This window comes from Rhinatrema bivittatum, chromosome 2 (assembly GCF_901001135.1).
Source record: "Rhinatrema bivittatum chromosome 2, aRhiBiv1.1, whole genome shotgun sequence".
In the NCBI taxonomy this organism is placed as follows: domain Eukaryota; kingdom Metazoa; phylum Chordata; class Amphibia; order Gymnophiona; family Rhinatrematidae; genus Rhinatrema; species Rhinatrema bivittatum.
The window spans coordinates 481,602,368-481,630,256 of NC_042616.1; the positions used below are offsets into that span (position 1 = coordinate 481,602,368).

At 42.5% G+C, this 27,889-nt stretch overlaps 1 protein-coding gene across 2 annotated transcripts in view; it reads left to right on the forward strand.

Moving 5' to 3' along the window:
- Positions 1 to 27,889, forward strand: part of DUSP22 (dual specificity phosphatase 22) — a 197,661-nt gene that overhangs the window by 166,434 nt on the left and 3,338 nt on the right. For both annotated transcript variants that reach the window (XM_029590525.1, XM_029590526.1), the window contains 2 exons: positions 5,244 to 5,318; positions 17,404 to 17,575. In XM_029590525.1, coding sequence (XP_029446385.1) covers positions 5,244 to 5,318; positions 17,404 to 17,575 — 247 coding nt within the window. The remainder of the gene's footprint in view (positions 1 to 5,243; positions 5,319 to 17,403; positions 17,576 to 27,889) is intronic.

Here is a 27,889-nt window from a genome sequence, read left to right on the forward strand (position 1 = left end):
ACACACCATACATACAATGAATTCAACACGCTGCTCATTAATCCATCTGATAAAAGACTATATTGCCCTTCTAAATGTAACATCATCTCATATTACACTCTTAATCCAATATCACTATAGCCACGTGTAAATCATAAAAATGTTTAAACATGCTGCCGCTTAGAAGTTTCTCGGATCTTAAGAGTAATATTGACTTCTTTTAGTTACAATCTAGTTGAATTTCAATCATTAACAATAATAAATCCCTTTTTCAGGAACATTTCACACCCCGATTGTGTTCCATTGATAGAGTCCTTCAAACATTTTTATGATTTACGTGTGACTATAGTGATATTGGATTGAGTGTAATATGAGATGATGTTACATTTAGAAGAGCAATCTGAAGCGTCAATGAATGTGTATTTTAAATTCAGCCAAGTCATCGCAACTACTGTCCTCAGCTGGGACCCATGTAATACAGCTCCTTCTGGAACCCTGCTATCATAGGCCCTAGACATGACATCTAGGATTGTGATGACTTTTACCTCCGTTATTCTTCCCCCTTCAAACCACGGACAGTGAGCACTGCTTCTGCAGCATCCTCAGCCCTAGTTGACATAGGGAAGGGAAGCCTGGGTCCCTGCCATTAAGTCATAAGGCCAGCCATTTTCCAATGCATTTTAATGAAATTGACCCTGTATACATCTGAATGCTTTTATATGTTAAAAATCAATCAATTACCAGTCTCAGGGTTAAAGAAAAATATGGATTTGTGCCAGATCACTATGAAAATTACTCAGAGTTCATGTGACCTATTAGTACAAAAATGTTTTGGTTGGAATTTGAATCAGGGTCTGCTCTGTGGGGAAACTGGTGCCCTACATGTAGAGGGCCTTAAGTTGAGGCAAGAAAAAAGAACCGGTGAACACCAAGGATTCTCAATTCTTTATTCAGCACTAAGCATCAGACAAGTCCGACTCAGGCCAAGTTTCACTCAATAGAGCTGTTTCAGGGGCATTGCTGAAAACACTTACTTGGGAAGTACTAAAGACCACCAAAGTGAGAAGGACAGAAAAAGCAGAAAAAACGGAATTAAATCCCACGGCAACCAACACGCCTTATTGAAGGTATCTCAGACAGCCAGCGGTTTGGCGCTTCACTAGTCGCTGCGGCGTCTGTTTGTGGTCCGCTTTCGCTGGCTGTCTTAGATACTTTCAATAAGGCGCGTTGGTTGCCGTGGGATTTAATTCTATTTTTGCTGCGTTTTCTGTCCTTCTCACTTTGGTGGTCTTTAGTACTTCCCATCTAAGGGGTAGATTTTCAGACGAGCGCGAACAGCCTACTTTTGTTTGCGCTCCAGGCGCAAACAAAAGTATGCTGGATTTTAGTAGATACGCGCGTAGTCGCGCGTATCGGCTAAAATCCTGGATCGGCGCGCGCAAGGCTATCGCGCGCCGAGCCGCGCAGCCTACCCCCGTTCCCTCCTAGGCCGCTCCGAAATCGGAGCGGCCTAGAAGGGAACTTTCCTTTGCCCTCCCCTCACCTTCCCCTCCCTTCCCCTACCTAACCCACCCGCCCGGCCCTGTCTAAACCCCCATCCTACCTTTGTCGGGGGATTTACGCCTCCCTCTGGCGCGCGCAGAACCCCCGAGTCCCGGGGTTCTGCGCGCGCCGGTGAGCCTATGTAAAATAGGCTCACCGGCGCGCAGGGCCCTGCTCGCGTAAATCCGCCCGGTTTTGGGCGGATTTACGCGAGCAGGGCTCTGAAAATCCGCCCCTAAGTGTTTTCAGCAATGCCCCTGAAGCAGCTCTATTGAGCGAAACTCGGCCTGAGTCGGGCTTGCCTGATGCTTAGTGCTGAATAAAGAATTGAGAATCCTTGGTGTTTACTGGTTCTTTTTTCTTGGTTGCTACTGCAATATTGGACCTGTTTCTGGTTTGTTTCTTTAGACCTTCCTTAAGTTGAGGCAGCCATAGACGATTGTTAGCCTCTGACATCTGGATTGGTCCTCAGATTCAAGAAGAGATTACTGAGAAAGATCTAGTGTTCCCACAGCTTAATGGCTGAGGGCTGTGCTGTGGAAGCCAGGAAGTGAAGCTCCAGTGCCTTGGGTTGTGCTCTGAATTTTACGAGGCGTGAACATTGTTTAAAAATATCATTTTAGAAGCCCAAATAAAATGTATTCTATGCATTAAAAAAGGTTGAGGAAGAACAATGACTGCTAGCATTGTTTAATGGGGAGATGAAATAGAATTCTGTTAAATCCAAAAGGGAATTGTTCAAAAAAATGAAGGTTAGATGTAAAAGACTAATGAGACTGGCCAAGAGAGAATTTGAGAAGTTTCTCAGTCAAAAACTAATATAAAAAAAGTTTCTCAAATATATTTTAAGTAATAAACCTCTGAAAGGAGTCAATGGGGTAAAGAGGGTATTCATGGAAGACATGGGTAAAGAGGGTATTCATGGAAGACAAGGAAATTGCAGAAAAACCGAATTAATTCTTTGCCTCTGTCTTTACTGAAGAGGATGTTTGAGACATGCTCACAACTGAAACATTCTTTAATGGTCAAGATTCTGTGCAACTAAAACAAATCTCTAGGATAATGGAGAATGTATTAGATCAAATTGATAAACTAGAGATCAATAATAAGGACTGGATGGCATCCTCTCCAATGTCCTTAAGAACTCAAACATGAAACTGCAAACCAGTTACTAGTAATCTGTAACCTATAACTTAAAACAGTCGCAACACCTGAAGACTGGAAGGTGACCAATGTGATGCCGATTTTTAAAAAGGGCTCCAGGGATGATCCTGGAAACCACAGATTGGTGAGCCTGATGTCAGTGCTGGGCAAAATGGTAGAAGTTATTCTTAAAAACAAAATCACTGGCTATATAAACAGATATGCCATAATGGGGAAGAGTTATATGGTTTTAGCAAATGGAAGTCTTGCCTTACCAATCTTTTAAACTTTTTTTTTATAGGTGTAAATAAACATGTAGATAAAGGTAAACTGGTTGATTATAGTGGATTCGGATTTTCAGAAAGCATTTGACAAAGTCCCCCATGAGAGATTCCTTAGGAAATTAAAATTCATAGGATGGGAGGCAGTGTCCTATTGTGAATTATTAACTGGTTAAAAGAAAGGAAACAAAGGGTAGGACTAAATGGTCAGTTTTCCAAATGGAAGAAAGTCATTAGAGTACCATTTAGACCTGTATTGTTTAACATATTCATAAATGATCTGGAAACAACCAGTGAGGTGATCAGATTTGCAGATGACACCAAATTATTCAAAGTTGTTAAAATAGCATGGAATTGCATGGTACTTTAGGAGGAGACTGGAATCTGAAGGGCAGATGAAATTTTAATGTGACCAAGTGCAAAATAATGCACTTAGGGAAAAATAATCCCAAAAACAGGTGCACAATGCTGAGTTCTGTATTGGGAGTTGCCACAATGTGTTGTCCACAAGGAAAAGGACCTTGTGGACAACACATTGAAATCCTCGGTTCAGTGTGTGATGGCAGTTTAAAAAAAAAATAAAAAAAATTCAAATAGAATGTTAGGAATGATCCGAAAAGGAATGGAGTATTAAAGCTCTATATTGATCCATGGTGCAACTGCACCTTGAGTTTTGCATGTAGTTCTGGTCATCCCTATCTTAAAAAAGACATAGCAGAACTAGAAAAGGTGCAGAGAAGGACAACAAAAATGATAAAAGGTGTGGAATTGCTCCCCTATTAGGAGACAACATGTAGGTTAGGGCTCTTCATCTTGAAAAAGAGACAGCTGAAAGGGACCTGATAGAAGTTTATAAAATCATGAGTTGGGGATTGAACAGGTAAATAAAAGATGGTTATTTATCCTTTCCAATAATAATAAAACAAGGGGACATTCCAAGAAACTAACAACCAGCAGACTTAAAACAGTCGTAGGAAGTACTTTTTCACTCAGCACACAGTCAAGCCATAGAATCTGTTGCCAGAAGATATGATTAAGATTATCACCATAATGGGGTTTAAAAGAGGTTTGGACAAGTTCCTGGAGGAAAAGGCCACAAAATATTAGCCAGGTAGATATTTAAAACAGCTATTAATATCCCTGGGAGTGAGTAACAGGAACTGTATCTAGTTTATGGATTTTCTGGGTACTTTATGACTCAGACTGGCCACTGTACTTGGCTCAATCGACCTTGCTCTGACCCAGCATGACATTTATTATGTTCTTATGAAATAAAATGGGATGATTGGACCTGGACTAAAACATAGTGGGGCAGATTTTAAAAGCCCTGCGCGCGTAAATCCAACCGGATTTACGCGCGCAGGGGACTTGCGCGCCTATGTTGCATAGGTCGCCGGCACGCGCAAAGCCCGGGAACACGCGTAAGTCCCTGGGCTTTACTTGGGGGGGGGGCGTGCCGGGGCAGGGTCATGGGCGTGGTGCCAGCCCGGGGGCGTTCCAGGGGCGTGGTCAAGGCCTCCGAACCAGCCCCTGGGCCGGGGAATGGTGCGCCGGCGCGCGTAACTTTCTTAACAAAGGTAGGGGGGGATTTAGTTAGGGCTGGAGGGTGGGTTAGATAGGGGAAGGGAGGGGAAGGTGGGGGGGGGGGGGCCCGGAAAAAAGTTCCCTCCGAGGCCGCTCCAGGTTGCACAATTGTGCACCCCCCTGCATGCGCCTACCCTGGATTTTATAACATGCACGCAGCAGCTCGCGCATGTTGTAAAATCGGGCATAGATTTGTTCACGCCGGGTTGCGCGAACAAATCTACGCCCGCACAGAACTTTAAAAATCTACCCCAGTGAGTAGTAATTACTGAACTGGATTTAGTACCCTTTTTTGACCTGAAGATGAAAGGAACCCTTTTTTGACCTGAAGATGAAAGGAACCCTTGCATTAATTACTGAGGAGAACTGTGTGTGTGAATGTGCGGGAACCCTAACCTAACACCTTCAGAGTTCAATAATACATTCAGCCTTTTTGCTTTCCTCATCATAACCACCCGTGATATTTACTTACCTTGTGGTATCAATTTTTAATTTTAATCCTCTATATCTGTATAATAGTGCCCAGCCTCAAATACAGGTTGTACTGCATCTGATAAGATAGGTATACAATGTTGCATCAGAGGGCTGCTTAAGAAATATTTCCAAATATGATCCGAATATGTTCTTCTTAGATGTTAAGATAATTTTTTTCATAGGTTGCTGCTTTGAATTTAAAAAATTAGTATATTACCCACATTTGTTTTCATTTCTCAGGGCAAGACACTTTAAAGAAAGCATTAAGTTTATTCATGAATGCCGACTTGAAGGTGAGGGCTGTCTCGTTCACTGGTATGTATGACTGATGCTTCAGAATATTCCATGAAGAATTTCCTTATGTATTTTCCAGCCAACCTTATTTATCAGAAAAGTGTCATGCATCTAATTTTGCTTTTTGTTTTTGTGGATATGGCTGTAATTGATGTTGATCATTCTGTATTTGTTTTCTTATTCTTTATACTTGTTTGTTGCTTTACCTTGGTGCTCTTATACTACCTCGTTGTGTCTTCTGTTTTTCTGCCACTGTTTCGCAGCCCCTCAAACAGAACTTTTCAGTTCTTTAAAAAAAAAAAAAAATTGAATTAAATGAATATGGAAAAGGTCAAAGTCAGTAACCCTATGGTCAATGGCTTCAAGGCCTGGATGTTCATCACAGTTACACTATCTGGAGTGAATTTTTAAAATGTTAGATGTGTAAAAATTAGCATATATGTGCATAAGTAGCATCTACTCGCATATTCTATATTTTATAAAAGTTGAAAATGTGTTCATAACTTTACTTTTGCATGCACCTATATGTGCATAAGAAAGGGACAGTATAGGGGCGTTCCTGGGCAGGGCCAATACATACCCACATAATTTGCTATTTTAAAAGACACGTATGTACATTTGCCAACTTACTGCGTATTTTTTACACCTACTAATTATCTGGCGCAAGTGATATTAAACGTGTTTATTGTGCAGAACTAATTTGGTGGGTGGTCTTGGTGACCTGAAGGAGTTCAGGCTGATGAACCGGGAAGATCTCAATGACCTGTAGAAGGACTGGGTGAATTGATGGACTAATTGGTAAACTGGTTAATTTAATTTCTGTGTGCATGTTTTAAAATTTTCCAACTTACATGAAGAAGTCTTATTTTACTGTCGTGCGTAAAATGAGCACGCATATATTTTTAAAATAGGTAGGAAAAGTATGTGCATTCAACGCCAGAGATATAGGTGGTTTCAATGCATTGCATTGCAAATATTTGCGCAATTGTTGTGGTATAGAGATACGCTTGTTTTATAAAATATTTGTGTAGATGTGCTTCCGGCTGTATACACACATATATGCCTCTGTATCGCTCCATGGTGAGACCGCACCTTGAATACTGTGTACAATTCTGGTCGCCGCATCTCAAAAAAGATATAATTGCGATGGAGAAGGTACAGAGAAGGGCTACCAAAATGATAAGAGGAATGGAACAACTCCCCTATGAGGAAAGACTAAAGAGGTTAGGACTTTTCAGCTTGGAGAAGAGACGACTGAGGGGGGATATGATAGAGGTGTTTAAAATCATGAGAGGTCTAGATGTGAATCGGTTATTTACTCTTTCGGATAGTAGAAAGACTAGGGGGCACTCCATGAAGTTAGCATGGGGCACATTTAAAACTAATCGGAGAAAGTTCTTTTTTACTCAACGCACAATTAAACTCTGGAATTTGTTGCCAGAGGATGTGGTTAGTGCAGTTAATATAGCTGTGTTTAAAAAAGGATTGGATAAGTTCTTGGAGGAGAAGTCCATTACCTGCTATTAAGTTCACTTAGAGAATAGCCACTGCCATTAGCAATGATTACATGGAATAGACTTAGTTTTTGGGTACTTGCCAGGTTCTTATGGCCTGGATTGGCCACTGTTGGAAACAGGATGCTGGGCTTGATGGACCCTTGGTCTGACCCAGTATGGCATTTTCTTATGTTCTTATGCTGTTACACACATTTGTTTTAGTTATCCTCCCTGTCTGCCATTGTTTCATGGACCGATTTACATGAATCAAACAGGGATTGCAGCTCAGTTTGCTCACCCCTGGTCTAGGGTATGCTCTACTTCTAAGTTATTTAGGGGGGAAAAAAAATAATGTTGGATTTTTTAGCTCAATACTATCAGCCTTCAGATCATATGATATACCCCACAAGTTCAGATTTGCATACTTTTAGAAACAGTTGAAACACGTGCTGAAGGGAAAGCACTCAAGGGAGTCAGTTACCCTATGGGCCACTTTTGAAAAAATCCCCTGGGCTGATATTTTCCTGCAGTCCACCCACCTATTGGAGCCTAATAAAATCTTTCCTTCAACAGGACCAAGCCTCAGCAAGGTTGGTCCTGGTCCTTCTCAAATACATGGCAGTTGTGGTGCACGTGATTCCTTTGACTTGTCTGCACATATGTTGCCTTCAGTGGGATTCCTGAAGCCTATGGGATCAGCATTGTTAGCCATTACTCTACCAGATCTCCATGATCCCCAGGTTGAGAGCATCTCTTCAGTGGCAGATGAATCCTGAAGTTCTAAACTCCTGCTGTAAGTTCCACTGCATCAAGTAACTCTCTTACCAATACTTCCACCAAGAGGTAGGTGGTATACCCTGGAATGATGTAGACCCAAGGATGGAAAATCATCTACAAATCGATCACCTGGAACTACAAAGCCATCCTCTGGGCTCTAAGGGCTTTTCCTCACCTTCTTTCAAGAAAGATAATTTCTGTCTAGATGGGCACCAAAATGGCCATGTTCTACATAAATGAGTGAGGCGGTACAGGCCTTTAATGCCCCTGCTTAGTAGGCTCTCTGAATCTAGTCATGGGCAGGACATCATAATGTCCATGTCCAGACAATTTACTTTCCAGGAATTCAGAATATTTTGGCAGACTGCCTCAATAGAGTGTTACAATCGCACAATTGGTCCTTGGATCAAGGAATCAGGGAAGACTTGTTCAGTTGCTGGGAAATCCTGGCGATTGATCTGATTTGCTTCAGAAGACAACAGAAAGGTGGAGAAGTTCTGCGCTATGCATCTGAACAGATACAGATCAGCCCCTGACCCTTTCGTGCTAGACTGGAATATTAATCCAATATATATATATATATATATATATATATATATATATATAGTGTCACTGCTCACCGTCCTTGGGGCCTCAGGTATCGCCCTTCCACCTTCCGTCCCAGCGAACGAGGCCTCGAGAGTTGGACGACTCACGCAAATCCCTGGGTCCGTGCTTCCGCTGGCCCTGGTTTGGCGGGGCTCCGAGGCTCCCTTCAAGCAGGGTTGGGGGTAGGTGAACCCCTTCCCCAATCCCCAAAGACAACACCGAGAGCTCGCTAGTTCCTTTCAAGCACTTTATAACATAACACAAACCTGTACATGAGGCTTCCTCCCATCCCCTTCCAGCCTTCCGGTTTTCTTACCAGCAGGCCTCTTAGGGAGTAACCATTTGTTTCTTATGCCCGGCGCATATTACCAGATCTAACATAACAGGCCCCTCTAGAGCCCTCCTCCCTGGCCTTCCCTTTAGCCTCCGGAGTGTACTTCCCCTCCCCCAACTTACTCAGTATCCATATACGAACTGGAGGACTCTTCTCCCCCTGAACCTACCTCCATCTCTTCCTCTTCTGACTCCCAAGAGTTGGGCTTTTGTGGCCATTCCCACCAAGTGGGCACACCCTCTTCCTCCACTTCCATGAACTCATCAGTGTCTAGCTCATCATGGTCTATGTCTAACACCTGTTCACCTTCAGGCTCTCCTCCCAAGTCAGGTGGTGTTTCAGGAAACCTGGGATTCGTAGTTCTTCTCATCTTTCCCTGCGCCCCCTGCTGTCTGGGTTTGGTACTCGCGTTGCTTTTAAGGTGGCTTGGCAGCTCCTGCCTGCGGCCGGGCTGCACCACATCACAATATATATATATCCACCAAGTCTTGTGATCACAAGGACTATCCAGAAGATCCTTCAGGACAAAACGAGGATAATCTTCAGCATGTGTGATATCCATATCTCACAATCAAAAACACAAAGCAACTAAAACCTCAGATAATGTACAAAAATTGCTTTAAAATATTCACAAATTACAATATTCCCTCAAATGGTTTAGTATTTTAGTAAGTGTGCGAGCTTGCAGTGTCTTTACATGGAGCAGGTTTATGAGGTCTTTTCCTCCAATTTTTTAAGAATTTGCTATTTGAAGGATTATTGTAATGTGTGAATATTTTTCAAGCAATTTTTGTGCAGTATCCACATTGCATACCTCTGTCAATTTAATCTCCAGTTCCATTGGAAATGTCTCCATCTCTCATCATGCAAGAGGAAGGTAGGCTCTGCCATTTGAACTTGTCCTCAATAATGTGGATGTTTAATACCAAGTAGTCTCCTCCTTATTCCTTCCCAAAAAGATGGATGAAGTTCTGATTTCTGCCAGAAAACCTTCAACTAGAAGATGCTACTATTTCAAATAGAAGAGGTTCTCAACATGGTGTAGGAAGAGTGAACTGGATCCCTTCTCCTGTGGCTGAGTGACTTGCTTCTACATCTTATTTTGCCTCGGCCTCAGGCCTTAGCACTTCTTCAGTCAAAGTTCATCTCCATGCCATTGCAGCATATCACCAGCAAGTGGAAAGGGCTCCAATCTCTCTCTCCACCCTTTGGTATCAAAGTTCATGAAAGATCTGTGACATTTCAAACCTCCAGACAGGAAATATTCTTTGCCTTGGTACCTCAGTGTAGTCTTAGCTCAGATCATGAAACCTCCTTTTGAGCTTCTCGAGTCAGTGGATTTGAACTTTCTCCCCTGGAAAGTGTTGTTTCTCATGATTGTCACTTCAGCATGAAGAGTAAGTGAAATACACAGGATCTGGTTTCATATTCCCCTTGCCTTCAGTTTTATCATAAAAGGATGGTTCTACGAATTCTCCCCAATTTCTTCTGAAATTATCTGCAGGTTCACATTAATTAAGCTATTTTGCTACCTCCATTCTTTCCAAGACCACATGTACACAAAGGAGAACAGGCTCTTCACTCCTTGTTCTGGAAGAGATCCCGACATATTACCTAAAGAGGACTTTGCCTCACCATTGAGCTTCTCAAATGTTTGTCCTTTCATCCAAATAAATTGGGAAGGGCAGTTGCCAAACAAACTCTGTCTAAATGGCTAGCAATCCATACAACATACTGTTATATGCTGACTGGTTTACAGATTATATACTCTTGTCAAGACTCATCAAATGAAAGCCATGGTGACTTAGTGGCTCATATCAGGGATTCATCTTTTGAAGACATTTGCAAAGCTGCTACTTGGTCATCTGTTTAATCCTTCACTTCCCATTACTGCCTGGATAGCATGTTCTAGTAAATGGAGGCAAGCAGTTCTGCGCAGTAGTCTACTCTCCACCTGGTGGGATCAGTTGTCTTAAATATGTACTCAGCTTGAGAATCCCCATGTATAATGATTAATTTATGCCTGCTTGTCAGCTGAAAAAGCAAGTTAGTTTATGTGTAAACTGGATTCTCTGTAGACAGCAGGATGAATTAGCTATAAATACCCAACAGCCTCCCTGGAGATTCGACTGTCTAGCTATCGCTTAAGGCAGGGGTCAGGAACCTTTTTGGCTGAGAGAGCCATAAACGCCACATATTTTAAAATGTAATTCCATGAGAGCCATACAATATGTTTAAAACTAAATACAAGTAAATATGTGCATTTTATGTAAGATCACACTTTTAATGTACAATAAGTCTCTGAAAATATTACACCAGGCCTTAAGACACCAATACATCTCCTATTAGGAAAACGGACCAAGTCAGGCTGCTATAGAGTCCTACACAGAAACAACACGCCAGCAGAAAACCTCACCTGAATCACGTGCTGTCCCTCACCTAACATAGAATAAAGAGACCAAAACGCATAACAAGAAGCATGCAGAAAAAACTGAATTGGAAACTGCAACAAGCCAGAGTCTCTGTATGCAGTGTAACAAAGGAAAAAAGAAACATCACCCATCCTTATAAAACAAATCGAGAAATATAAAATCATCAGCAGTAAAACTGTACTAACAAAAAGAACATATTTCGAAACAGCTGATGAGTGGAATATCCAATAATTAAAAACTCATATAAAACATTTCCAGATACCAACAAAATATTTCAAAATAGCAGACACAAAGATCCAGTAATGAAAAATAATAAGGATACAAAAATTTTTTTGCTCTGCATACCTGGGAACGTTTGATATCCAGGTGTCCTGAGATTGTTCTGAATTAGCAGGAGGTGGGGTGGTTTGCTTGGAACTTTCTCCTCTCTCAGTCACATACCAGCACTCTCTCTCACACTGGCTCTCAATGACACACCTATACACACATGTTCTCAGTACTCACATATACACATGTTTTTTCTCTCTCATATAGGCTCTTAATTACACATTTACACATATGCTGTCTATCTTTTCACGCTTACACACACACACAGGCTTTCAATCACATAAATACATGCTGTCTTTTTCTCTCACACACAGACTCTCATTCACATGCTTACAAACATGTCCTCTCTTTCTCTCATTTACACACAGGCTCTCAATCACATACTCACATGCTCTATCACCTAAACCAGCTCTCAATCACACACAGACACACATGGTCTCTCTCTCTCATTGAAACACAGGCTCTCAATCACATACTCACATGCTCCCTCACCTAAATCAGCTCTCAATCACACACAGACACACATGGTCTCTCTCTCTCTCATTGAAACACAGGCTCTCAATCACATACTCCTTCACCTAAACCAGCTGTCAATCAGACACAGACACACATGATATCTATCTTACTTATACACACAGGCTCTTAATCATACATACACATGATTTCTCTCACACACAAAGGATCTCAATCATACACACATACTCTTTCGCACAAACAGGTTTTCAATCACAAACTTACACATACAGGTTCCCAATGGTAAACTTACATTCATGCTCGCTCTCTCACAGGCAGGCTCTCAATCACAGACATACTCTCTTTTACATATACAGGCTCTCAATCAATCACATACATGCAATCTCTCACTCACACACACAGGATCTCAAACACACATGCTTGCTCGCTCATTCACTCTCTCTCTCCCCCACCCCGGGAACTCGCGGCAGCAGCAGCCTCCTCCCAACGCTAACCTCCTTCATTTTCAGCCCTCGCGGAGGCGAAGGCGGAGTCCCATCGGTCGCGGTTGAAACTCTTCATTTTCCTCCGAGCCGCGCTGCAGTCTTCTTCCCGTCGGACATTAGCGTGGCCTCTTCTTCCCGCACAAGCACACGATGCTCACCACTTCCTCTTCCGGGCCGCGGGAAGAAGAGAGCGCACCGGCGTGCTCTCTTCTTCCCGCGGCCCGGAAGAGGAAGTGGTGAGCATCGGGTGCCTGCGCGGGAAGACTCCCGCGCAGGCACCCGATGACTCCAGCGCTGGCACCCGGCTGACACCCGATGACTCCCGCGCAGGCACCCGATGACTCCAGCGCTGGCACCCGGCTGACACCCGATGACTCCCGCGCAGGCACCCGGCTGACTCCAGTCGTGCCGCTGACTCTCTCTTCTCCTCTCCCCCCCCCCCCCCCCGCGCCCCGGAAGAGGAAGTGGTGAGCATCGGGTGCCTGCGCGGAAGAAGAGACCACGCTAGTGTGGTCTCTTCTTCCCGCGCAGGCACCCGATGCTCTCCACTTCCTCTTCCGGGCCGCGGGGGGGGGGGGAGGAGAAGAGAGCACGCCGGTACCGCTGACTCCAGCTGTCCTGCCGCGTTCCGCCCGGGCTGACAGCATTTTAAGCCCGGGCGGCGGAGGACCGGGGAGCAGCTGGGTCAGCGGGGAACCGCGAAGTGTGGCGACACTTGTCCGCGAGCCAGATGCAGCCCTCAAAAGAGCCATATCTGGCTCGCGAGCCATGGGTTCCCGACCCCTGGCTTAAGGTCTGGAAGAGACTGAGGGGCCAATGAGAGAAGGTGCATGTGTGGGAACTCACACATGCTCTTTACTGAGCTCTGAGTCCTGAGTCAGTGTTGGTACCACCAGATGACATCTCCCACACGTTATGACTACTGTCTACAAAAAAGCTTGATTACAGGTAAACAGCCTTGCTTTGTAATCATTCAGCCTCACCTCTCTCTTCCCATGGTTATTTCCCAATGTTGTTCTCTTCATTATTGCATCTCCTATAGTTTATTTGTTTTGTCTTTTTGGCTGCTTCTTCCATAACAGTAAAGTCCTCACAAAAGTGGACACAATCATAAACTTCAATCCCTATTTATGTTGCCACCTGATGCCACCACAGTTTGCTTCTGCATCATAAGTGTATGATAACATTTTTCTCCAGGGTTGGAACATAGCAGACATCTGTGATCCACAGTCTGAGTTCTTCCCAAAGATGGACATATATGAAGAGTATGTAGAATCATTGATGGCAGATGAAGACCATAATGGTCCAACCAATCTGCCTAGCAATTTGCTTAGGGTAGTAATTGCTTCTCTGTACAGGTTACCCCATGCTGTCTGCTGTGGGTAGTAACTGCCATGCAGAAATGTTGAGGTTAATATTCAAAAGCCATTTAAATTAATAATTCACAAGTTATCGATCTAAATGACAAGTTTTGCCTTATTTTAACCACTTATCCAGATAAATTATAGCTGGATAAGTCATTATCTGGCTGTAATTTAACCAGTTTAAAAAATGTTTCAGGGGGGGCATTCTGGAGAGGGGTTTAGTTATCTGGCCAACTTAGCCAAATTTCAGATATATCTGTCTGAGTTAGTTGGATAATTTTAAACCTGCTTCAGAGCAGTTCTAAAGTTTTCTGGCCTTGTGTGGCTGGATAACTAGTTACTTAACTGAATGTCTTCAAACGGTATCCCATTAAGTGGCCATATTTAAGGTATATCTAGTGGGAAGGGAGGGCTGGGCCTGACAGAAAGAGATATATTTATTATAGACAATTCAGTGAGGGGGGGGTGGGGAAGTTCTGGCCAATGGGTGAGTTTTAATGTGTGTGGTCGGGGGCAGGAATTGGCCCAAGAGGCCTGCAGATGTTTTGTTTTATGGGATTTTTTTTTTTTTTTTTTAAAGGATGGCAATTTAACTGGATATCTTTTGAAGATATCTGATTAAGTAGCTAGTTATCAGACCACACAAGGCCTAATAACTTTAGGCCTAACCAGCCATATTCAAACACTATATGTAGTCAGGTAACTTTAGCTAGTATATTTAGTAGGACTTTTATTCTGAATGCATAGGACAAGTTATCTGGCTAACTTGTCCACTACCCTGGCTTACTGAACATTGGCCTTGTTGCTCCTAAAATTAACAGAGGTTATGTTATTTTTTTCATTTTCCTCCACTAGTCACTATGGATCCTTTGTGTTTATCCCATGCCCTTTTGAATTCCATTACCCTTCATGGTCTTCACCACCTCTTCTGAGAGAGCATTTCATACATCCAAAACCCTTTCCGTGAAAAGATATTTGCAGTCTACCCACTTGGAGTTTCATATCATGATCTCTAGTTTTACAGCTTCTACCTATAAATTTTCAGCAAAAATTTTTTTTATTTGATACAATAACAGGAAATTAGTTCAAAAGAAGCATCAAGAAGGTGTGTGACAGGGTAGTTATAAGTAATTGTTGACTCTTGAAGATTATTGATAGACAAATATAAAATAAACCCATAGATTAAAAGCATTTTATTTATTTATTTATTTATTTAAGGCTTTTATATACCGACTTTCTTGATACAAATCAAATCAACTCTGTTTACATCGAACTAAGCAGAACAATAGTCAACCAATTAACAAGGGACACTTTAAAGGAGCATAAAAGTTACATTATAACAAGGATGCCTTAACTGGGAGAAGGAAAATTGATTTTAGATTAGTTTGAACATCCCTGCTTCCTTAGAAATTTTAAATCACCAGCAGCTGAACAAAATTAAGATACAGACAGTAGTCCAGCGGGGGGGGGAGGGGGGGCAGCTATTCAGTCTTTTACACAGAGTGTTAATGGTGAGAGGCTGTATGTGTGCACTCATTACAAAGAACTCCTAGCCTTGGAGAATTAATCCAATATCTGAAGCCTATAGTGGCTGCGGTTTGGGCTGGTGGGAGGAGCAGGCTATGCCGAGACTGCTGAGGGTGAGGGCAGGCTATGATGGGGTTGGGGCTGCAAGGGTGGAGGAAGACTGGAGGGGGAAGGGCAATAAATAGCATCTGGAAAATTTCCATTGGTGTCTGGGCTGGAAGGGGTAGCCTGGGCTGGGGCTGAGCAGGGGAAAGTTAGCTGTGCTACTCCTAGGGCAGCGGAGAGAGGGGGGGGAGCGCTGGGCTGGGAGGGGAAAGTAATTCATAGGGGCCTATGAGGAATTTCCACAGGTGTCCTAGTTCTTATATTTTAAAAACTGAATACAGTATTTTTTTTTCAGTGAAAACTGCACCTGATACCCATTTTTTTTCAGCAGATTTTTCATGGTATTTTAATTTCCCAGTAGATGATAGCAGAAAAAAATCAGTTGGCCCAACCAGGCTTCCCTGTTATTTCTCAATGGTTCTCTACCATCCTAGGTAGATGTGCATATAAAACCTCATACTTAATCCAGCACACATTCTCCTCTCAATCCCATCCCACCCCACTTATATTTACTACCAAGCTTTGCCATAATCTGAACAGTTTCCAAAACTAGTGAAGCTGTTCCTGCAACATCAAGTCTCCTACGTCCCTATGGCATTGCTGGACAGTACCCAGTCACCATGAACCTGCCAGTACTATCCCAGTTAGCTTCTGAGGAGTTGTAACCATCTGATGCCAATCTGGCTACCCCTTGGACTGAAGTATTGCTAGATTGTGGTTCCTTTTGCAACCATTTCTTTTATCTTTTTCACCTTTACCTTTGCCTCTGCTCTTGAGGGAGTAAAAAGGTAGGTTGTTTGCAATATTGCAACATCCCAACCCTGTTCCTAGTATAGTCATAGATGTCAGTAGATGAGGATCATTAGGCATATCTAATCTGTTTTATGTTTTCCTGATGCAGTGCCTTAAACACAAATTGATCCCTGATTTTACAATCACATCTTCACTACTAGATATCCTCTGGGATTATCTCATTCTTTTATTGAATTCCATTGCTGTTTTTTGTCCAACACCTTCAGTGGGAATCCATTCCACATATCGCCACCCTTTCTGTAACCTGTTTCTACTTGTCTACTCCCTTGAGTCTCATACTTTAGCCTCTTATTCTAAATTCTACTTTCCTCTAATAAAGGTTAGTGTGTTATGCCTGATTTATACCTCTGAGATATCTGTCTCTATCATGTTCCTTCTATCTCCTCTAGGGTATACATATTTAGGTCCTTAAATCTTATCTCATATGGCTTTTGGTACAGACCACATACCATATTGGTAGCCTTTCTCTTCACCTTCTCCAGCCTGCCTGTATTCTTTCGGAGATACAGCATCCAGAATTTTAAAAGTATACAAAATATTGATGAGATATTATATAAAATATCACTTTCATTGCTCTTGGAATTCTGGCACAGGAACAAACTCTGTCCATTAAAAACTGTGATATTGTTAAAAACATATTTTAAAAAGAAATACAGTTTTTTAATGAAAACAAAAAATATAGTAATGGTGAGTAGTATTGGTAGTCTTGTTACTCTTGTACATCATATGATCCTTAGCACCAGCAGTGTTCTAATAATAATTTTTACAAAAATTACCTTAGCCCTAATAGAGAATGTACTGGATTCTGCCATTTCAGAATCATGTAGCCCCACGCACGTTTAGCACAGAGGATAAAGGCCTAGGGCTGGATTTTAGAAGCCCTGCGCGCGCCTATTTTGCATAGGCCGCCGGTGCGCACATAGCCGTCCCGGGGCTTCGTAAAAGGGGCGGGGAGGGGGCGTGTCCGGGGCGGTTCGGGGCGGGCCCGGGGTGTGTGGCTGAGGCCTCCAGACCAGCCCTCGGGTCGGGTGATTGCGTGCCAGCAGCCCGCTGGCGCGCACAGATTTACACCTGCCTCGGGTAGGCGTAAATCTGCCGACAAAGGTGGAGGGGGGGTTTAGATAGGGCCGGGGGGTGGGTTAGGGAGGGGAAGGTGAGGGGAGGCGGAGGAAACAGGCAGGGCGCGCTGGGCTCGGTGCGCACAGGTTGCACAAATGTGCACCCCCTTGCGCGCGCCGACCCCGGATTTTATAAGATATGCGCAGCTACGCTCGTATCTTATAAAAACCAGTGTACTTTTGTTCGCGCACGCGCTGTTTTTGAAAATGTACCCCCTAGTCTTTAGAAAGAATTTGTATGTGTTTTTTTTTCTTTCATGGTTTAGCCTCGCTGGAGTCTCCAGAAGTGTAACTTTGGTTGTAGCATATATCATGACGGTTACAGACTTTGGCTGGGAGGAAGCACTGTCTGCTGTCAAAGGCGCAAGAACATGCGCCAACCCCAACATGGGCTTCCAGAAGCAGCTTCAGGAGTTTGAAAAACATGATATATGTGAGGTAAGTGAACAAAGGATTGATATATATATATTGCATTGCAGTTGTCAACGTGTTACTTCTGCAGTCTCATATTTACTTGCTTGCTACTTGTACCAAAAAAGCCTGATTTCAGTTCCTTCCAGTACAAAAGTCCTTAATTAAATATATTTTTTACTTCCTCTACCTTCCTCTACCTTCTGCTCCACCAGTCCCGACATTTAGAAAAAAAGTTAAAACATGGCTTTTTCAGCAAGCGTTTCATGATGGTGAAAGTAATTTGTGAAACAAAAAATCACAAAATAAGGAAAGAACTAAAAGCAGAGGTGAAACATTGCTGATCTGGTCACACTGTTGAATGTTGTTGTCCAAATATCTCACTGTTGGGCCATTATTATGAAAATTGTATGAATTTTTTTTTTTAAACCTTTCTTTATTAACTTTTTAACATATTATAACTGTACACATCACAACCCTAATCAAATACATTATACATAGCAACTTCCATCCATTCATGCTGTCTAGTATTTCTTCCGTCCCTCCCCCCACCTCCCTATCCCTCCCAAGCAGTAATCACCAGCTGTCACTCGCAGGTAAGCGGTAGTCCTGACTATAACTGCGCATTCCTCGGTGAGCCTTTGGAGTCTCTATAGGTATATGTGGTGGCTTTGGAGATAAGGACCCGTTTTGAGGCAGAGAGTGACCACCAGAAACAATTCCATACTGCATGGCACGTCGTTTGTGTGCCCGGTTGTTTCGTAGCCTCCGTTAACAACTCATGGATTAATAACTTTTCCAAGCGTGCCTTCCATTGAGCTCCCGTGGGTCGGTGTTTGGAGATCCACTGGTGCATGATCGTTTGGGCTGCGATACTCAACACTTTCTGCAAAAAGAGATGGTCCAAATCCGACAGTTGGTCGAGAGTATCCTTGAGTAATCGCAGAATGCAGACTCGTGGTGTTCGAGGAATCAGTACCTTCAAGATCTTATCCAGTTCATCCAGAACCTCCCCCCAAAATATAGTTACTTGCGTACATTACCATAGGCTATGAAAGAACGTGCCCGTAGCTGATTGGCATTTTAAACATGTATCAGAGTCACATAGGTTGGCCGCAAAGAGCCTGTCTTGGGAGATATATAGACAATGTAATATTTTATACCCCATCTCGCACAGGGTTACATTTTCCGAGACCCTAGTATATGTATCCAGCAACAGAGCAATATCTTTCTGAGATAAGTAAATGTTAGCATGTTTAACCCATTTATTTTGTATAGCTAAATAAGCTGTGGGATCAGGTAACTCTCGCAAGGCTCTAGAAAAATGAGCACACGAGTATGCCCTTCCTCCTCGATGCGCATCCATAAATATATCCTGAAGACCCTTCCTATAGTCCTCCACCTGTTTCAGCCCAGACATTCCTTGTAAATAGTGTCGTACCTGTAGGTAAGCATAAAAGTCATTTCTCGAGAGCCTAAACTGGGCTTGTAACTCCTGAAAGCTCCATATATGCCCCCCTGTTGGCATAAAGAACTGGTGAACCCTTTGTAACCCTTTCCCCTGCCATTGCTTGAAAACCTCACTGTCTAACCCCGCTGGGAATTGCGGATTACCTCTCAGAGGTATATATAAGGGGATCACATTCCCCATGCGTAACTTTGAGAGACAGAGATAACGCCAGGCTTTCCAACTAGACAGAACTATCAAATGTTGACGGTATCGCACTGGTATCTGAGCGCTAGCTATTTGCATGAGGGCATCCGGCCTATAAGGTGCCATCCACTCCAGGAGAAATGAGAGGAGAGAATATTTCTCCGCACCCGTCAGCCAATCTTGAATATGCCTTAATAAACAGGCCAAATTGTAATCCCTCCAACTGGGGCATGTCAAACCCCCCTGTGTCTTGCTCAGTTTTAGCATGCCCAATGACAATCTGGCTTTTCGTCCCCCCCACAGGTACCTTCGCACCCTACTTTCAATACGTTTAATATCGGCTGGCGTAATCCACAGTGGTAATTGTTGTAGAACATACAGCCACCTAGGCAGCTCCATCATTTTCAGTAGACTTAAGCGACCGGTTATAGACAGGGGTAAGGATTCCCACAAGTTAAGCTTATCTATCATACGGGACAGTAAAGGCCTTATATTAGCCTCATATAGCTTCATCGGGTCTCGGGTCAGCTGAATCCCCAGATATCGCATCTCTTGTCTTACCCAACGTAACGGAAAAGCCCCCCGCCAATCTTGTTTAACTACCGGGCTAAGGTCCAGGGCCTCTGATTTGTCTACATTAATTTTTAACCCTGCAAAGGACCCAAATAACAGTTGATGTTGCAGTACTCTCTCTAACGAACTCTGTGGGGAGGTCAGAAAAACCAACACATCATCTGCAAAAGCAGAGACCTTGAACTCTTGGGAACCCCAAATGAAGCCCTGTATGTGTGGATCCTCAGCTATCTTGTGTAATAATGGGTCAATTGATAGCACATACAGGAGTGGAGAGAGCGGGCACCCCTGCCTCGTACCCCGCCGTAGACCAAAATCTAAGGAAAGTTGCCCATTCGCCATTATCGCAGATTGAGGGTCGTGATATAGCATCTTTATATTGGTAAGTATCTCCCCTGTAAAGCCATACCTCATGAGCACTGAAAACAAATACTCCCAAGAAACCCTATCAAAGGCTTTCTCAGAGTCGAAGCCCACCAACATCGCTGCCTTGTTTTGTTTTTTACATTCTTCCATAGCCACAATTAACCTCGTCATATTCCTACTGATAGCCCGACCTTTAACGAAGCCCACCTGATTAGGTGTAATTATGCCCGGAAAGACTAAACTTAATCTATCTGCTATAATTTTAGCAAACAATTTGGCCTCCACATTAAGCAATGAAATCGGCCTGTATGCGGCCGGGGAGGAGAGATCCTTGCCCGGTTTTTCTAGGACCGTTATATATGCCTTGGTAGTGTCTGCTGGGAATTGGCCTCGACTCTGAGCGTCATGATAGAAATTTAGGAGGTCCCCAAAATTGTATGACTTTTTAACATATTAGAATTGTCATTTTATTATTTGTAAATGTTTGATTTGATTTTTAATTTAAATGTTCTTATGTAACCTTGTAAACAGATATGACGGCTCCCACCAAATACCGGTATAGAAATTTTAATAAATAAATAAAATAAACCTATGGCTATATCCTCTCATCCAGCACACATGGAGACAGAGTTCTATATTTTTTAATGACATCACCAGAATATATGTAATGTCTAGAAATTCAGCCAGTGTTCTCTGCCTCCAGCCGTTGGATGGGAGTTTGGACTTCAGCTCTTATAGTGCAAAAACAAAACAAAAAAATAGAGAGGATTTTCCCAGAGATTCAGCCTTCTTACTATTGTCGAAGTGGCTAGAGCAGAGCTTTCCAAACTGTGTGTCGTGACACGTAAGTGTGTCACCTGCAGTGTGAAGGTGTGTCGCCCAGTCCACATAGCAGCAGGGCCAGCGGAAGCAGGGAACTACAGCAGGAAGATCAGCGGGGCCATGGTGGAGCTTACCTCACCACGGCCTGAAGAAAAGGGTCACGTTCACTCATCCTCCTTCCTGCCTGTGGGCAGCCTCAGAAGAAAAACGTTGCTGGAGCCGTGTGGGCAGGAAGGAGGAGGAGCATCTGCCGTGTACAGAAGAAGAGCAGCGTTAATGGGCCACCGCATATCCCACGTCGCGGTGGCCCGAGAAGAGGAGGAAACCCGGTAGTAGGGCCACTGTGAGAATGAGAACCTGATTGTGTGTGTGAGGGAAGAAGACAGATGGAGAGAAAAGAAATAGAAAAAAAAGACCTTGTAAAAGGAATTGGCAAAAAACAAGAAAGGGAAGGTGGAAAAAAAGCCTGTGACCAACCGATTAGAAAACTGACAGCAAAGGTAAAAAAAAATTACATTTTAAGGATTGGCATATGTTATCTTTGGAAATGTGCAAGAGTAGCACTTTATGCCGATCTCGCAATGTACGAGATCGGCATGGAGGAAGTGGAAGCCCATAAATATTTAATACCGCGGGGCCTGCACAGAGGAGGCAGCAGAACAGGCTTCAGTTCAAGTAGCAGCAATCAGCACCTCCTCAAATATCCACACGGCAGTAGAGACAGCAGTAGTAGAGGGATGAGAGAGGCTCCGAGGTTGCTGGCAAAAGAAAGAGAGGGAGGTCTACCTTCAGTGTGTGCAAGTGTATGAATAGGAGTCTGTCTGGAGGTGTATATGTGTGAATGTATGGGTGCCTGTCTGAGGCTGTATTTGTGTATGAGAACGAATGGGTGTTTTCCTGGGGTCTGTCTGTGTGAGAATAGGTGCCTGCCTGTGTGTAGTGTATGTGTGGGAGAATAAATTGGTGCCTGCCTGCCTTGGGTGTGTGTGTGTGAGTGAGAATGAATGTGTGCATGCCTGGGGGGTGGGGAGAGAGCGGTCTGAAAATGAATGGGAGCTGCCTGGGGGTCAGTGTGGGTGTAACATTATGTAATCCACAAAAATGTATGTATATATTTAAGGAAACATACATAAATTGTCGAAATACATTTTGTTCGTTTAACCTTTAACCTCTGGTTTGCTAGTAGACTGAATTATTGTGTCGGGAAATTGTCTAAAAAGTGTGTCACCAAAATGAAAAGTTTGGAAAGCTCTGGGCTAGAGATTTGGGCCATGCTTCTGCGGATGTTACTCTCACAGTGAACTGAGCCCTGACAACATTAATCTGTGTTTTTTCTTACTCCCTTACCGTTTTTTCTTGGCAAGGTGGAGTTCAGCTCTCTAATTCTGCTATTGTTTTTGGTGAGAATTAGATCAATTTACCTGCAGTTTTTGAAGCAGCTTGCTCTGTCACAGCTGGGAGCTACTTTATAGCCTCTTGATATCTGAAAAAAAGTCCCTGCTGCAAGGGGTGTGGTGCAAAGCGCACTTCATCTGAAGGGAGCCTATGTTCCATTTCCCGCAGAAAATCTAATTCTCCAGATTTAGTGAAAGCCTCTGCTTCTGCTAAAAAGATACCTTCTATTGAGGCTTCAGGTAAGCAAAAGCCTCCTTCAAGAGCAGTCCCAGCCACCAGAGAGTCGTTAGCGGCAGCCTTTCTAACGGCTGACTTAGAAGTGGTGGCCATTTGGTTGATTCTTCCAGAATGTCATCATCGAGGGCTGGTCCCAATTTGTCAAGGACCTCCCAAATTAGTTCTGGTGTTAGATTTTCCTGTTTGAGGCAAAACAGGAAGTTCATAGTACCAGCTCTGGTGCTTTTTTGCCTGATTTGTTTTCAAGTTCTTACATCAGGCATTTCATGCCTTACAAGGAGATTGAGATGACATCGCAGAGCATGTACTGATTCTTCAGCTGCAGGTCCAGGGGAAATTTGTAAAGCAGCCACATGGACTTCTCTGGGGAAATTTGCAAGGCATTATAGGTTGGATCTTCTCATTAGGCAAGATACCATTTTTGGATCTTCAGATGTAAAGGCGGGATTGTCATCCACCCACCCTTAGAAGGGCTTTGGTATTTCCCATAGGTTTGGGACTGGAGGAGCAGAAGGTAGAGGAAGGAGAAATTGTCTTACCTGTTAATTTCCTTTCTTTTACTTCTCCTACACCAGTCCAAAACCACTCCATGTATATATAAATAGGATAAGAGTTTGGACAAATTTTCAAATTTATCTATTTTCATATTTACTGGGTGTTGCATATGGATTTTGTTTCCTTTCAAGAAAGAATTTTGTATAATATTTTTTTGTTGTTTTATTTGCCTCAGCTTTTTAGGCTGTGGCACTGCAAGATATATATTTGCAAATTAGTTTTGGTTTGTCTATTGTTCTTTTATTTGTTTCAGATTTCTTATTAATTGTTAGTTTTTTAGCTCTGACAGTAGTAAACTGGCTGAATTAGTTCTAGACATTGAATATATTCTGGTGATGTCATTTAAAAAAATAAATAATAGAACTCTGCCTCCATGTGTGCTGGATGAGAGGATATACCCATAGGTTTTGGACTTATGTAGGAGAAGTAAAGGTGAGGAAATTATCAGGTAAGACAATTTCTCCTTATCTATCTTCAAAGTACACAGTGCCAAGGTATTGTAAATCCTGGGATTCTGAAATCCCTTTGCTGAAGAGTTTACAACTGAAAGTTGGCCACCATTGCCCTTCTCCTTTTCTCCCCATTCACCTTCCCCCTTCAACTCCAATTTTTCTCTTGTTTTTAATTCTCATATCTATATCTTACATTACAACATTCTTTAATAATTAAAAAGCATGTACTTATGGCTGAACCTGTCTATTAAAACAATGCTTACCTTGAGTTTTAATTTTTTAATTCTATAATCTGTGGGGTCAATTTTCAAAAAAGGACAGAGCCCCTCATGTAGCCAGCCAAATTTAGCTGACTTTCAGTTGACTAGCAGGCTAGATTTTAGATTTTGTGTTTTACAAACTTCTATGTATTGCATAATTAATAAAAACAATAAAAATGGTTCACAAAATACATGCATGGTCATAAATACAAATATATTAAATGAAAACAAAAAAAATAAATTTAGAAATTTGATTGAAACAAATGAAACATAAAAACCAGATACTGGAACCATCACAAAAAACACTTTCTCAGCAAAAATCACATCACTTTAGGGAACAACTATGCCATGACTCACTTACAGAACATCAGGAAGTTTAAGACTGCCTGAATATGAATCGGTTCGGATAAGTTTCTAGAAGGAAAAATCCATAAACTTCTATTAATAAACAATAGTAGCTTGAGATTTATTTAATGTTTGGGTACTTGCCAGGTACTTGTGATTTGGATTGGCCACTGATGGAAACAGGATACTGGGCTTGATGGACCCTTGGTCTGACCCAGTATGGCATATCTTATGTTCTTATGTAAGATATTTGAAACCTTGGGGACTAGAACCAAAAAAGGCTGAGCAGCATATCATTTTAAATGCACTTTTTGAGCTGAGGCTACTGTTAACAAACAGCCCTACAAATATATCAAAATGTTTCCAGGCTTATACCAGGCCAGTTTTTCCCACAATTACTTAGGGCCATTGCTTCTCATGGACTAAAAAGCAATGGCTACTAAATTGAACTTTGCCCTTTCTATGATTGGCAGCCCATGAAGAGTGTTAACGAGAGAAGCCCTTTCAAATTTAGATGTTCCAAAGATAAACCATGCCACACTATTTTGTGATACCTGAAGTTTATGGGCAAATTTAGCTGATAAAGCAACATATAAAACATTACAATAATTGAAGACTGAAATAATTAGAGCAGGTACCACAGATTTTAATGACTGAGAATCAAAAAAAGGTCCAAGATGACATAGTATTTTAAGCTGTAAGTAGGTCCTCTGTGTAACTAAATGAATGTAAAACTCCATAGAAAACATGATCCCCAGACCTTTGATCTTAAATAAGATAAAACTCTGGTTGAACAGTCAGGGTTGGAAGCCTCTCGATGGCCTTGCCCACCAAGTGGATATCTGTTTTACCCATGTTCAGAACCAGATTGCTCCTTTGTAACCAAGATGTGATTTTTAACTAGACAGATGTTAAAAAAAAACATGACAGCATCATTCAGATCCTCAGTTGAAATCAAGAACTGGATGTCATCAGCATAGATATTGCCAGTGACACCCAGCTCCTGTAAAAATTAATCTAATGGCGTCATAAAAATATTAAACAAGAGTAAAAAGATACAGGACTCCTGAGGGACTCCAGTACTCATTGCCAAGGGCAACGAACAAGAGCTTGTACTACCTGAATCCAATCTGTCAAAAAAAAAAAAAAATCTATGCACAGGCTCTCCTGTAATCCCTACTTCCTGACATTTACCAATTAGCTGATGGTCTTCCAGATCAAGCAAGACCAACAACGTGTAGAGTATCTAGCATCAAAAATATGCATGACTTTGTCAGCCAGAGACAACAAAACTGACTGTATTATGCCCAGGTCAAAAGCATGACTGATTACTGGCCAGACCACCAGAAGACTCCAAATAAGTTGATAATTGAGTATTAACTACCTTCTCAATAAGCTTAGGTAAAAGAGGTAAATTAGAAATAGGTCTGTACTTTTCACAATGTAGCGGATCCAACAGTTTTTTTTTCCAAAATAGATTTAACCACAAATCTTTTAAGACAAGTTAGTAATAGCCCTTCAGTAAAAGAAGTATTGAAAATCTTATATAACCAATTTAAACTGCCTCCAGAAATGAGTGTAATAAAGTATAGAGAACAGAGATCCAAACTTCTGCTAACATGTCTCATACTACCTATCACTGATTTTAACCCAAATCAGCTAATTAGCAAAAACTCAACTAGCTGAGGGGCTTCAAAGACTATTCCAGGCAAAGCCAACAAATCTTCCACATAAAAACTGTTCACCTGATTTGACAAGCTTAATGGTCTGAAGCCTGCTTAGCTGCTTCAACAGGGTAGAAATCCCTCATCAAATATGACTCTTATTAATCTCATGTCCCTGACCCAATAAAATTCAAACTATCCTGAATAGTTCCTTATTAGTAATATTTGCTTATCTTATGGCATTTCAGAATGCTTTCTTTTTTTTATCATGCACTTACTATAAGAATCGGCCATTTTCTCCGATGCATATGATCCGAGGGAAGTTGAGATATTTTCCATTGGCGTTCTAAGCATCAGACGTGTCTTCTCATCACTTCAAGCTCTTCCTTATACCAAAGCAATGGTTGTTTACATCTGAGAGCCATTTGGAAAAGGCAATCTCATCCAAAGTTAAAGTGATGGACTCATTCCAATTATCAACTAACTTAGCAATTCCAATATCCAAATCTAGAGATGCAAGATTGTCAAAATTTGATAAATCTAGCTGGCTAGAATTAGTATACTCTGTCTAAATTTAGCTGAATATCAGCGCTAGCCAGCAAGGTCAACTCTCACCCACTCAAATATAATGTTAATGCAGAGCTGGATCTCTCTTCCCAGCCGCCCAAAGTTTTATAACACTGGTATACACATTTTTAGAAGTCATCTGCTTCAGCAATAAAATGTAATTTATTATTGACTAGCCGTTAAGCCCGTAACAACGGGCTCGGTCCGTTTCCTTCCCACTCCCTCCCCCTCATTCTCCCTCCTCCTTCACTCTCTCACCCCCTCCCTCCTCCTTCACTCTCTCACCTCCCTTCCCCTCTCTCACACCTCCCTCCCCCTCTCTCACCTTCCCTCTCTCTCACCTTCCCTCCCTCTCTCTCTCTCACCTCCCTCTCTCTCTCTCACCTTCCCTCTCACCACCTTCTCCTCCCGCTCCTGCCGGCAGATCTCGGGGGGGGGGGGGGGGGTGTCACTCCCGCGATCGCGCGCGGCGCTGCTTCTCCTGCCACTCCTGCCGGCAGATCTCGGGGGAGGGGTGTCACTCGCGCGCGGCGGCGCTGCTTCTCCTGCCGGCAGATCTCGGAGGGGGGTGTCACTCGCCTCTGCTCCTCCTCCCGCTCCTGCTTCGCGGCCGCCGCCGCTCCTGCGGCCCCACCGCCATGTTTTTTGTTTCGGGCACGCACGGCTCTGACCAACGTGCTGGCCCGCACATGCGCGGTAGAGCTGCTCTCTACTGCGCATTTGCGGGCCGTCGGTCAGAGCCCATTTATAAGGTATTATTGATGTTGATATGCTGAATTCAAATATGACAAATCAGCTGAGTGGTTACTATTTCCATAATGTTTGTTTTTATATTTTACATCTGTCTATTGTGTAGATAGTGCATAGATAGCAGAGCTTTAATCATAAATTGTTAAAATTAGGTCTTTTCATTTATTTATGGTTGCATAATATTTCACTTGTCCTGTTTATAACACTTTAAAAATTAAATCAGCAAAATAATTATAGAAATAAAATTTACTATGAAACAAAGGACAAAACTACTATGTATAGTTTAGTCCTTATTCAGTGGCTATTCAGCTCTTGGCTTGTCTCTTGGATTCATTAAATGGAGCATCTGTCAACACTGTCCAGCAATAATCTGCAAGCATTGATGGGCTTATTTGTCTTGATACTGTTTTTCCATTGCTACAATATCCTGGTGAAATCACTCGCTATGCTCATTGTTCTGCAGTTTAGTGGAAAAAAATCTAGAGTGCAAAAAATGTATCTTTACTAATATGTTGCAGCAAAAGCTTTTATATGCCTTGAGATTTTCCACCATCTTGTAATCTGCCTTGTTGTGTCCAAGAAAATTTGTTACCACTAACTGGAAGGCTTTGCATCCCACCTTTTCCTTGCCATGTAAACCCAGTCATAGATTTATTCATAGATTCAGTCAAAGATGATTTAATTTGAGATCTTTCCCCTTC